The following is an 11848-nucleotide window of genomic DNA, read 5'->3' as shown; positions in this document are numbered from 1 at the left end:
CCAGGGCGTGGGAGCGTATGGAGGGCATCGTGTGGGGGCCCGGGCGCCAGGGCGTGGGAGCGTATGGAGGGGATCAGGTGGGGGCCCAGCGGGCGGCAGCTCTCGGAGGGCAGGGGCAGTGCCTGCTGTGGTGCCTTGGGCTAGCCCTTCCCGCTCTCACGCTCCGGGATTCTGATGCAGCTGCCGGGGGTCTGGGCCCGAGTCAGGATGGGCCTCTTTGTGTGTGGGGGGCTCCGTGGGCCTGGCTCGCAGGCCGTGCTGGTGGACCGGGTCCTTCTGAGAGCCTGGGTTGGGCCAGGCCTGTGCCTGGTGCCTGCCATGGACCTTCTCATCCCTTCCCGAAACACTACGGGGAGCCAGGGCTGACGAGGGCGCGTGCTGGCTCTGAGCCTGGCTCTGGGCCCACCCAGCGCTCAGGGCTTTGTTCTGTGGCAGCGGGGAGCTGAGGACCCACCCATGCCGCCGGGCTGGGCCCTGGGGCACCCTCCTATGGGGTGTGGACTGCAGGGTGGCCAGAGCTCACGAGAGCAGGGGCTGGCACAGTGACTGGCAGGGGGGCTCCAGGGGTCTGCCTGGTGACCTTAGAAGCCCCTAGCTTGCGGTGGTGCTGAGTGCTTGCAGAAGGGGGAGGGCGGGCCGTGCTCTCGGGTGGGCACACAGACGTGGGGCTGCGGGCATCCCTGGGGCCGGGCAGGGCCTGGGGCACTCTGCCACGGGGCTGGGGGTCCACAGGGCCCACACCCACAGGCCCTAGGGTGGTTTTGCTTAGGTGTGGATCTGTCTGATAAGATCCATTGATAAGAGCAGTCTTAGCAGGAGTCGCCCAAGACGAAAGTGACCAGTGAATTTGTACAGAATTTTAATACCTTTCATTAAAATCAGGGATCGAACCTTGGAAAGACCATTGTCAAGGTCAGCGTAAGTATTCACAGCGCCTCCTGCGCTCTGCCTTCCTGCAGGCTGTGGGTCGGCTACCAGTACGTCGTCACCGGCCGCAACCGCTCCTTAGAAGGACACTGGGAGGTGGCGTCCAAAGGTGAGGCGCGCTGGGCTTGCTGCCCGAGCTCTCCTGGCAGGTGCCCGGGGTGTGGGCGCCACAGCTGACAGCGGAGCCCACGGGGCCCCACCCCTCCCAGCTGCTGGGCCAGCCCCTCACCCGCAGAGTGCTGGCCACGTGCCCCGGGGCGTCCCCCGGGGAGGAAGGGGCATCCTCCCCCATCCCGCGGGCGCTGCCGACCCCCGAAGTGTGCCCCTGCCCCCCTGGGGCCCCCGGGCACGTGTAGCGCTGCGCGCAGAGGAACGGAGGCGGCAGTCCCCGTGATGCCGGCCGGCCGTCCGTCCACCCTGCAGGCTCCTCGGAGGTGCTGCTGCCCCCGGACCCCATCTTGGCGGCAGCCACGGCGGAGGGTGACGGCGTGTTCTGCGCGCAGCTGCAGTGCTTTCACTTCCCCACGCTGCGCCACCACGACCTGCACAGCTGGCGTGCCGAGAGCTGCCAAGACAAGTCATCCTTCCTGTGCAAGAGGAGTGAGCGGGCCCCCCACCCCGGGCCTGACCCCAAGGGGGCCCTCTCAGTACCCCGGACCCCCGGGGCCGCAGGGACCCCTCGGCACTCCTGACTCTGCGGGGACCTCTCCCCTGGAGATGCCTGGGACCTGGGCGGTAGTGTCCCCCGTGACCCCTCACTCCTTCCCAGGGTAGACGGAGGCTCTGCCCGGCTGTGTGGTTGAGGAGACGGTGGCGGCCAGAGGCCCCGCCGCGCCTCGTGTGTCTGGAGCCCCTCGCCTCTCTGCTCCCCGCGGCCCCCGCGGCCCCCGCGGCCCCGGCCTGTGGTCCAGGGCTCTCCCAGGCGGCTGACGCGCGGGTCCGCTGTGCCTGTCGCAGGTCAGACGTGTGTGGACATCAAGGACAACGTGGTGGACGAAGGCTTCTACTTCACCCCCAAAGGGGACGACCCGTGCCTGAGCTGCACCTGCCATGGAGGGGAGCCCGAGATGTGTGTGGCCGCGTTGTGCGAGCGGCCGCAGGGCTGTCAGCAGTACCGCAAGGACCCCACGGAGTGCTGCAAGTTTGTGTGCCTGGACCCAGGTGAGGCCTGCGCCCGGGCCGGGGCCAGGGCCAGCTCCCCTGCCCCCAGGCCAGCTGCCACCCCAGCCCCCACTGGGCGCTTCTGTGTCTGCACGTGGTGCTGAGGGGAACTTAGGCAAAAGATGAGGCGCTGTCCGCAGTCCTGAGGGGACCTCCCCGCTCGGTGGTGCCCCCTGGGTGGGCGCCAGGCGGGGTGGTATGTGGTGACCACTGGGGTGCGAGTCTCATGGAGTAGGCACAGCATCTGTGTGCTACGGTCGTAAGATGCTGATGAAAGAAAGGCATGAGTATACCATGTTCATGGATCAGAAGACTCAGGAGGAGGGGATTCTCCCACGAATTACCTGTGGATTCTGTGCAGTCTGGAGAAGCGATGGCACCCCACTCCAGTCCTCTTGCCTGGAAAATCCCATAGAGGGCTGCAGCCCACGGGGTCACTAAGAGTCTGGACACGACTGAGCGACTTCACTTTCACTTTCTGTGCAGTCTCAACCAGAATTCCAGCAGAGTTTTTTGTAGATGTTGACAAGCTGATTCTAAAATTCATGTGGAAAGGCAGAGGAAATAGAATAACCAAACCAGCTTTAGAAAAGAAGAAAGTTGGAGGGTTCATGGCACCTGATTTAAAACTTACTGCGTAGTCATAGTATCTAAACAGCGATTTCAGCGACTGACATGCAGACCAGTGGAAGAGAAGAGTCTAGAAACAGTCCCCACGCACGCATTCAGCTGATACGCAACAGAGGCACAAAGCAATTCAGTGAAGGAGGGCTGGACCTGGAACAGAACAGTGCTGGAACAATTGGAACTCCCTAAGCCAGAAACGCATCAAGTGAGCCTTCTACTGCACTCCCTGCTGGGCGTGGAATCAACGCCAAGATGCTCACACACCCGTCTAAACCTTCATAAGACTTGCAGAAGAAAGCACACATTATTTTTAATTTTTAAAAATCTTACCAAGGTTTAGTTGACGTACAATGCTCTAGTCTCAGGCGTAGAGCAGAGTGAATCAGTTATACACACTCCACTTTTTTTAAGGTTCTTTCCCAAAAGAAACATTGATAGATCACACTTCATCAAATCAGAAACTTCTGCTCGTGGAAGACCCTTGAGGAGATGAAGAGATAAAGCACCAATAGAGAAACACAGATGAGACCCCAAAGCTCTTGTGTGCAGAGTATGGAAAGACTCTCAACTGAACAATATGCAAATAGGCCTCCCTGGGGAAGAACAGGCTGCCGCCCCCCTCAAGCTTCTGGGCCGGGAGGGGAGGGGCCCGTCCGAGAGCCGCCTCAGAGGCCGGGCCCAATGCCCGCTGCCTGTGCCCAGACAACAGCGGGCAGCCCCGCCAGGCAGGGCCCAAGCCCCTGCAGGGCCAGGGAGGCCTCTGTCCCCGAGGACGCTGCTCTCTGCGTCTGCTGGTGCCTCCTGCCGCCGAGCGCTGGGGACGGCCGTCGGGGACCTTGACCGTGTCCTGGGGTCTACCTCGGGCCGAGTAGGAATTCATCGTTGCAGAGAGAGCACCCCGTGCTGGGACCTCTGAGCTGACCACAGGCCGGCAGGCGGGATCTGGAGGGGCTGTGCCCTTTTGCACGCTGCTCCCCGGCCTCTCAGCAGGACACCCAGCTGCGGAGGAGCCCGTGTGAGCCTGGCCATGAATGTATCCTCAAGGCTGCAGTTGGGTGCCTGCCCGTGCAGCAGAGGCAAGGGGTCGAGAGGGGGCCTGGAGCCTCCACACTCAGGCCACCCCTGCCCTGGAAGCCCTCTGGTCTCCACGCTGGGTCCAGGGGCAGGGTTCCGATGCGGTGACACGATGCCCGTGACCCTTGCATGGGTGAGAGCCTGGGGCTGCCGGCCCTGCCCTCCGGCCCTGCCCTCTGCCCCCGCCACGCCCAGCAGGCCTGCTGTGCATCAGGCAGGGTGGCCAGGCCCCGGGCCGGTGCCGCCAGGGTGCTGAGCCACGTCCCCACCAGACGTGCCACCAGACGCTGCCACGGTGCCCCGGAGTGCAAAGGTGCTGGCCTGGCCTGTGGCAGAGCAGCAGCAGCTGCTGCCCACAGCGGGGGACTTCAGGACTCCCGGCTGGTGGGGGTGGGTCAGCGCCCACTGGAGCCTCTGCCTCGAGGCCTCCAGTTTAGGTGCAGGGCCAATTCCAGCCCCGGGGAGCTGCTGGGGGCCCGGGGCCTCCCCTGCAGAGCAGGCCCTGCCAGACCGGCTTGGGGTCAGACCATGACCTGGGGGAGGACGTCCTTTCTGGCTGGCCACCTCTCCCTCCTGCCGGACCCCCGGCGCGCATTGGAGGCCCCGGCTCCCCTCCCCCAGAGGGGGCCAGCAGGAGAGTGGGCGCCAGGGAGTCAGCAGTCAGAAGAGCCACTGGCTGGGTGAGGGGTGGTCGGGGCTGAGATCGGGCACTCTCAGGTCCAGGGGGTTATGCCCAGACCCTCTGATCAGCTGCAGGCTCCGGGTTAGCCCGGCCTCTGTGTGAGGACTGTGGTGCGGGGCGGGCAGAGCTCTGTGGCCAGGCCTAAGCTTGGACGCTGACGCAGCCCGGCTGACCTCAGCTCCCCGCCCGCGGACGCTCCCCTGCTGGGCGCTGCGGCCAGCACGGGTCCTGCTCAGCCCGGTGAGACGGGCGTTGCGGGGGGCGGGGCGCGGGGCCCCTGAGCGCTGCCCTCCCGCCCGCAGACGGCGGCAGCCTGCTGGACTCCATGGCCAGCGGGATGCGCCTCGTCGTCAGCTGCGTGTCATCCTTCCTCGTCCTCTCGCTGCTGCTCTTCATGGTCCACCGGCTGCGCCAGAGGCGCCGCGAGCGCATCGAGTCCCTGATCGGGGCGAACCGTGAGTGTCCCACCCGCCCGGCGCCCGCCGGCCGTGGCCCCCGTTGGAGGAGGGAATCGGGGCTGCCCGACCCCGCCCTCGGCGTCCGTGTGGTGGGAGGGGCGCCGACCTCTGGGCCGCGTGGGCAGCTGCCGGCCGCCTGCTGTGCAGACCCGGGTGCGCCTGGCTGGGGGCTACTTGGGGGCTGGGCCCTAGCGCACGTGGTTGCGCGTCCGCCCTCCCGCCGCGAAGCTTCCGCGATCCCGCCGCGCCGGGTGAGCGAGCGGCCGGGCTGTGGATCCAGGACGCGGGGCCTCGGGCGTGAAGGGCCCACCTCACACGGGCAGCGAGGCTCCTGGGGGCGGAGCTGCGGCGTGGGCGTCAGGCCGGGGCCGTCGGCGCGGGGTCAGGGCTCTGGGTCGGCAGGTGGTCGCCGGGGCACGCGGCCCCGCGCCTGGGGGTGGGGGGCTCCAGCCCGAGTGACGGCCCCGCGCCCCTCTCCCCGCCCAGTGCACCACTTCAACCTCGGCCGCAGAATCCCCGGCTTTGATTACGGCCCCGATGGCTTTGGCACGGGCCTCACGCCCCTGCACCTTTCCGACGACGGGGAAGGTGGGACTTTCCACTTTCACGATCCTCCTCCGCCCTACACCGCGTACAAGTACCCGGACATGGACCAGCCCGATGACCCGCCGCCACCCTACGAGGCCTCCATCAACCCGGACAGCGTGTTCTACGACCCCGCAGGTGAGCCTCGGGGCGCGGGGGCCGCAGCGCGGGCCCCATTCTTGCCGATAAGGTGGCCCCGCTGCAGGGGTGGGCGGACTCACCCTGCCCCTGCCTCCCTCCCAGGACCCCTCAGCCGGGCCCTGCGGGGAGGGCGTCCTGGGCGGGGTGCACGTGTGGCGAGCTGAGGCCACGCCCCGCGGCGGGCCTTCCTGTCCAGTGGGAAGGGAACCTATGAGTGAGTCTGGTCCCTCTGACCCTGTGAAAGCCAGCCGCCGGGGTGGAGCGGAGGGACACCGGATGGCCGTCCACAGCCTGGCCCTGCCCTGGCCCCGGGCGCGCTCAGGAGTCCCCACCGAGTCTCCGTTTGTGTGCTCACACACACGCACAGACACGACGGAGCAGGTGGCTTTGCAAGGCTCACGCTCTGCAGCGTTCCCTCGGGTGCGGCCCCCATAGGCAGGAAACACTTGGGCCTGACTTCTGCCCTGGGGAGAGGTGGTCGCCGCCTGCCGGCAGGGGCAGGGACAAGGAAGAGCGAGGGGTGCTCCTGGGGCAGCGGGTCCCTGACGCCTCTGTGGGCGGGACAGCGGGAGTGCATGCGCGGGCCCCGTCCAGCGTGCGTGTGGGAGTTGGGGCTGCCGCGCCCCCCTCAGGCAGGCTGTTCTGGGGACCCCCGCCTGGGCCGTCGCCCTCACCTGCCCCGTGGTCCAGCCTGAAGGCCCCCTTTGTTCTGCTGTCAAAGCCTCCCCGCCGCGAACATCTACCGGGCTTTGCTCACAGCGGACCCCACTTGCCCACGAAGCCACCGCCCGGCGCAGCTGCAGGGAGGAGCCGTTTGGAGCCGCTCCACCCCGCTGACCCCTGTCTCCTCCCGCAGATGATGACGCCTTTGAGCCGGCGGAAGCCGCCCCTCCCACCGCTGGAGACGGCAGCGGGGAGGGCACGGTGCCCCGGCGCCTGGAGCGCACCCCCGGGGCCCCTCTGGCCGACCTGGAAGATTCGGCCGACAGCAGCAGCGCCCTCCTGGCGCCGCCTGAGCCCGGCCCGGGTGGAGGCGCCCCCACCCGGGAGGCGCTGCCAGTGTGCAGCCGGCACAGCCGAGGTTCTCTCAACACCGTGGTGTAGAGGACAGCCTGCCGCCCCGACGAGCCAGGCACTTGTCCGCCCTAAGAAAGACACTGGTGCCCGTGGGCAGCGTGAGGACCCGAGGCAGCCTGGGCCCGGGCCGGGCACACATGTGGTCCCCAGGGAGCACCCCCACCACCACACACACCCCCGCACCCCCGGGGCTCCGTGAGGGCTCAGACACATGCAGCTTCTGGTTCCTGTGTCTTTTTCAACTGCGGACGGTGGGTAGAGTTCACAGAGGAGGCACGCGGGCTGCCATGGGGAGGGTCACCCAGCTCTGCTGGGCTTGACTGGCCCCAGCGTGCGTACACCTGATCTGAGGACGGTCGACGGCCTGGGTGGGTGCAGTTCCCGTTGTCACACGGTGGGCCTGGCTGGGGGCTCTTCTGCCGAGGCCCTGAGGTGGGGCTGCCAGCTCTGCTGTCTTCCCCGCTGGGCTCAGTGAAGCCCAGTGCCTGCCCCGAGGCTCCCCCAGCGCCGTGCATGGCGCCCCCGCAGCCCTGGAGCCAGGCTGAGGCCTCTAGCCTGCCCGGGTGTCCCGCCCTGGGCCTCGCCACTGCTGAACCTGGGTGTCCCCGCTCCTGCTGAACCTGCCCTGCCCCACCTTGTTTGTGCCATAAAGGGTTGTGTCCCTGGGGGGAGGGGCTGAAGCTCACATCCTGGGCTGTCCACCTGAAAGCCGGATGTCTGCCCAGCACCGCCACCCCCAGAACCCGGTGGCTGCATGCCGTGCCCAGCAGCTGGGTGCCCTGCCCCAGGAGCCTTGACTGAGGGCCCCTGTGGCCTGCTTCTGGGCAGGGGCCTTGTCTCCCGGCGCAGGCCTTTGGCATTTCCAAGGTTTGGAGGTCGAGCGGGCTCTGTGCGATCTTCAGCACGCCCATGTCTTTTCTACGTTGAGCGTCTGGGTTTTTCCTTTTCTGTGTCCATGTGTTTGCAGGCAGTGGCCAGCCGCGGGGACTCACCTGGGCCCCTCGCAGCCTCGGCGGGCCGGCAGCAGGGAGGGGGTGAGGACGAGGGCGGGGCCGGGCCATGCCAGCACAGCCTCCTGTGGGGACCGTTTTCTTGGTCCCGGGTGGTGCGAGATGCTCATGCTGCCCACAGAGCGGGGCTCGGCCCAAAGGAGCCAGTGCTGGAGGCTGCGCCGTGCGGGGGGCCGTGTGCCCTGCAGGCCTGCACCCCCCGCAGAGGGCCCAACCTGCTGAAGCGGGAGCACCAGGTGCATCCTGCCGCCGCTGGGCGCTGGGCACAGCGGTCACCACGGGCCCAGCTGGTGCGGGTGAGGGGCGTGAGCACTCCTGCTTTGAGGTGGGCGCCCCAAGGGGCCTGGTCCAGGCCTCAGACCCGTGCACACAGGACACGTGGGGACCGAAGGGTGCCGGGCCAGTCAGGCGGGTGAGGGTGTCCTGGGGCAGCCGCGGGGCCCACGGTCAGACAAGTCCTGGCCAGCCCTGCTTCAGGGTCCTGTGCGCCAGGGGGGCTCCTGGCTGCCTGTCCCGGGTGAGTGTCCATACTCCGCCGTCTCGAGACCCGTCCCTGTTTCGTTTCACTGAGGGTTTCTAGTTTGGGTTTATTTTTGGTTGGGTTGCCACTAATTCTTTTCTTAAGATGCTGTGAGAACCATTTCATCCAAATGCCAAATAAACCTGTGTTCTGGAATAAGTGTGGGCCGTCCTTGGTGCGACTCCAGCTGAGGGGGGAGGCCCCAGCCGCCTCCGGAAGCCGGGACAGCTGTGGAGCTCAGGGACCCTGGCCCTTCTGTTTTTTGACTCTTCTTTAGTGACTCGCCAGTGGCTGGTGTGGGGACCAGCGGGCGCCCAGCAGACGGCTTCAGGCAGCCCTCCTGCCGTCCTAACCCAGCCTCCCGGCAGCGCGCGGGGTCGGGAGAGGCCCTGGGGGGGCCCTAGGGGTTGGGGAGGCGGCCTGAACGCCGGCGAGCGGAGGGCGGCCCCATTAGCACCGCGGACAGCGCCGGGGGGCGGGGCGCCGGCCGAGCCTCCGGAGCGACTGAGGCTCGGACCACGGCCCGGGATCCGCTGGGTGCCGAGGCCTCCGGAGCTGCCGCGGAAGCCGGGGCCCGAGCCCGAAGGGGTAGGGGCGCAGCGGCCTCCCAGATCTTTCGGTCCGGCGGCCGTAGTCTTGGGACGTCCTTTCCAGCCAGCCCCCCGAAAGTCAACGGCGCTGGGACCCGAGGTGCCCTCCCCTTCGAACGTCGTCCTTGCTGCTGGCCTTGTGTCCCTCCTGGTCCCCAGCCTCCATTTCCTGGTCTGTAAGGGGCGTGACAATAGCACTCACCCAGGACTAGTGGGGGAGGGGGCGGCCATGAAAGCGAGTCGTTCAGGTGGAGACCGGCCGGCGGCGGTTGCGGGCAGCCGGTCCCGCCCAGCTGTCTCCCCGCCTGGAGGAGCCGCCCCTGCGGTCCCCTCCCGGCCTGGAGCCGCGAGGCCTCAGCCACGCCCCTGGCCCACCCTCCCGATAAACGCTCCGCCCTTGCCCTCCGCCTGCGTCCTCTGCTGCTCACCGCCGCACCGCGTGGGCCTCGCGGTGCTGCTGGCGGTGTGCGCTCTGCCTCTGAACCTGTTCGTCTCTGATCCTCACCTCGCGGGATGCTCCCTCTTCTCCATGTGACGCCCTGCCCCTGGCGAGGAGCGTCGTTTGAGAAGGAACGTGGAGTCAGGAAAGAGGAGGCCAGGGTCTGGCTGGCATCCGCTGGCCCAAGACGTGGCTCCCACCCTGAGACGGCGCTGGGACGGTGCTCAGGCCAGGATGGCCCGCGTCAGTCCGCAGGTGCCTGGCGCTACGACTCCCGGGCCCTAAGGTGTGCTGAGAACACCAAGCTGCTTGTAGCGGGTGGACTTGGAGCCCGCGGTGTGGCCAGCCCAAGTGGGAGCAGTGGTGGAGGCCCCTGGGGTGGGATACCCTCCCTGCCCCCTTCCCGGGGAGCACCTGCCTGAAGGGCGGCCCTGAGACAGTGCTGCACGCGCTCTGGCCAGGCCAGGTTGGCGGGAAGGGCAGTGATGACCTGTCCGGTGGGGCGTGGGTGTGTGTGGGGGGGCCACCTTCCTCTGTGCCCCCACGTCTCCTGAGCCTCCCTAGAGACCCAAACCTGTTCCTCCAGGCCCCACCCATTGGAAGGAGACGGCCCTCGCCCGTGGGGCCCAGCCCAGTCCCCATCAATACTGACCTTCACCGGGTCCAGCTGGACCCCACCTTCGGGCTCCTCATCTTCCGAGGCTGACTCCGCACCTCCAGGCCCGTGGACCCTGGAGAGTGATGGGCATACGGGTCAGCACCCAGGGTCAGGACCCCCCACCGAGAGGAGCACAGTCCCCTGCACGAGGATCTGGACCCCCACACGGGAGATGAGAGACCCCCCCAAGGGTCAGGAAGCCCCACAAACGGAGGAAGAGCTTCTACATTCAGGACAGGATGCCGCCCAGGAGCCAGAGTCTCCATAAACGGCACAAGAGCCACACAGGGGTCAAGGCCCCAGCAGAGGTCAGGGGCCCCGCCCCCAGGAGCAGGCAGCCATTGTCCCCCGAGGCCCAGAAGTGAGGCTGTACCCAGAGCTCAGAATGCCCGGGGCACCTCGGGGTCACCCCAAGCCGGCAGTCACGGAGCCGAGGTGGGTCAGGACCCAGACGGTGGGTGCAGGGCTCTGGCAGGGCCCTGGGACGCAGGCAGGACCCCCATCCCACAGTACAGGACATGCGCGGTGACCTTGGCCTCCTGTGGCTGGGGGGAGGGACAGCCTGGGTGCGCCTCTCATCTCCCCAGCCTCAGCCAGAAGCCCAGACTGCCCTGGTCCCTCTCGGGGAGATCATGCCCACCCTGCCGCCCCACACTTTGTGAGTCCTCGGTGAGACGAAAGGAGAAAGGCCGCCTGCCAGTCAGTGCCTGCAAGCACACGATTTATTCTATAAAGGAGTGGGTTGCCCAGCCCAGACGCGGTGCGGCTCGGTGATGCCTCTGGCTGCCACTTCACTGAGGCTGGGAGATGAGACAGTGCCAGTTCCTGGCTCTGTGCTGGAGGCCTCGCTGGGCAGGCAGCCCCTGGGTAAAGTGCTGCGGAGGCTGCTGCGGGTGGACACTGGAGAGACTGCACTCAGGTGACTGCCCGCGGCGAGGGTCCGTGAGTGGCCTTGCTGCCAAGGCAAAGCTGATGGTCCTGGAGGCACTGACCAGAGGCTTAGCGTCCAGGAGCCGGTGGGGACAGCAGGGGGACTGAAGCTGGCTAGGGTCAGGCTGCAGTCCAGGACCCGCAGTAGAATGCGCTGTGCATCAGAGCGACACTGTCCTGGGTGAGCCGGTGTCCCGGTGACTGTCCCTGCAGCCCATGTGTCCCCGTACCTGTTGGACTTGGAGTGTGGGTCAGGCTCGCCACCCCAGCACCGGACAGCAGGTCTCATCCCTGAGACTCTTCAAGGAAACACACGTACAACCCCTCCCCGAGGCGGGGGGGAGGGGCCCTGGGCTCTTGCTCCGCGGTCTCCCAGAGGCTGACAGACCTCCAGCCCGGCCCTTCCCCGGCGCTGCCCGGACCAACCGCGCTCCCCAGCCCCTTTCGGTGCCAGAGCGCTAGCGAGCGGCGTCGGAGGACCCTTCTCACTCCGAGCCACGCCCCACGAGCCCCGGTCCATTTCGGAGTAGCAAAGCCCGTCGACTGGCGGCGCCGCCCTAGGGCCTCGCCCCAGACTTAATCCCCGCCGCCCTGCGGGGCCCCGGGCGGCACTGGGGTCTTCTTGAGGTTCTTCCTGGCCGGGGCCCGGTTCGCGCCGCCGTCGGCCGGGCCGTCTGAGGCGTCGTCGATGGGCCTCGCGCCTGCGGCCAGTGCGTTCACGGTGCTCAGTGCCCGCAGCAGGGCCGGGCCTCGGGGGACGCGGGGCTCGCGGCGGGCGGCCGGCGGAGGCGGCAGCAGCGCGCGCAGGGCGCCCAGCTCGGCCCGCAGCTCCGCGCGCAGCGCCTCCAGCCCCGCGACCAGCTCCGCGCGTACGGCCGCCAGGCCCTCCTGCAGCCGCCGCTCGCTCACCTCCAGGACGCCCGCCGGGTAGGTGGCCCCGCCGCGCGGCTCGCCGCACACTGAACACAC

General features: G+C 67.8%; 2 protein-coding genes across 2 annotated transcripts in view; both read left to right on the top strand.

Annotated features, from left to right (window-relative positions):
• Nucleotides 1-8418, top strand: part of DGCR2 (DiGeorge syndrome critical region gene 2) — a 24618-nt gene extending 16200 nt beyond the window's left edge. The window contains exons 5-10 of the mRNA XM_040251249.1: nt 960-1036; nt 1351-1527; nt 1885-2088; nt 4774-4926; nt 5416-5652; nt 6512-8418. Coding sequence (XP_040107183.1) covers nt 960-1036; nt 1351-1527; nt 1885-2088; nt 4774-4926; nt 5416-5652; nt 6512-6759 — 1096 coding nt within the window. The 3' untranslated portion in view covers nt 6760-8418. The remainder of the gene's footprint in view (nt 1-959; nt 1037-1350; nt 1528-1884; nt 2089-4773; nt 4927-5415; nt 5653-6511) is intronic.
• A 3149-nt stretch (nt 8419-11567) lies between these two features.
• Nucleotides 11568-11848, top strand: part of ZNF74 (zinc finger protein 74) — a 24248-nt gene continuing 23967 nt past the window's right edge. The window contains exon 1 of the mRNA XM_040251314.1: nt 11568-11806. Within this exon, the coding sequence (XP_040107248.1) occupies nt 11568-11806 (239 nt within the window). The remainder of the gene's footprint in view (nt 11807-11848) is intronic.

Source organism: Oryx dammah, unplaced genomic scaffold (assembly GCF_014754425.2).
Source record: "Oryx dammah isolate SB20612 unplaced genomic scaffold, SCBI_Odam_1.1 HiC_scaffold_12, whole genome shotgun sequence".
In the NCBI taxonomy this organism is placed as follows: domain Eukaryota; kingdom Metazoa; phylum Chordata; class Mammalia; order Artiodactyla; family Bovidae; genus Oryx; species Oryx dammah.
The sequence above is the reverse complement of the archived record's forward strand: the minus strand, read 5'-3'. Positions and strand labels throughout refer to the sequence as shown.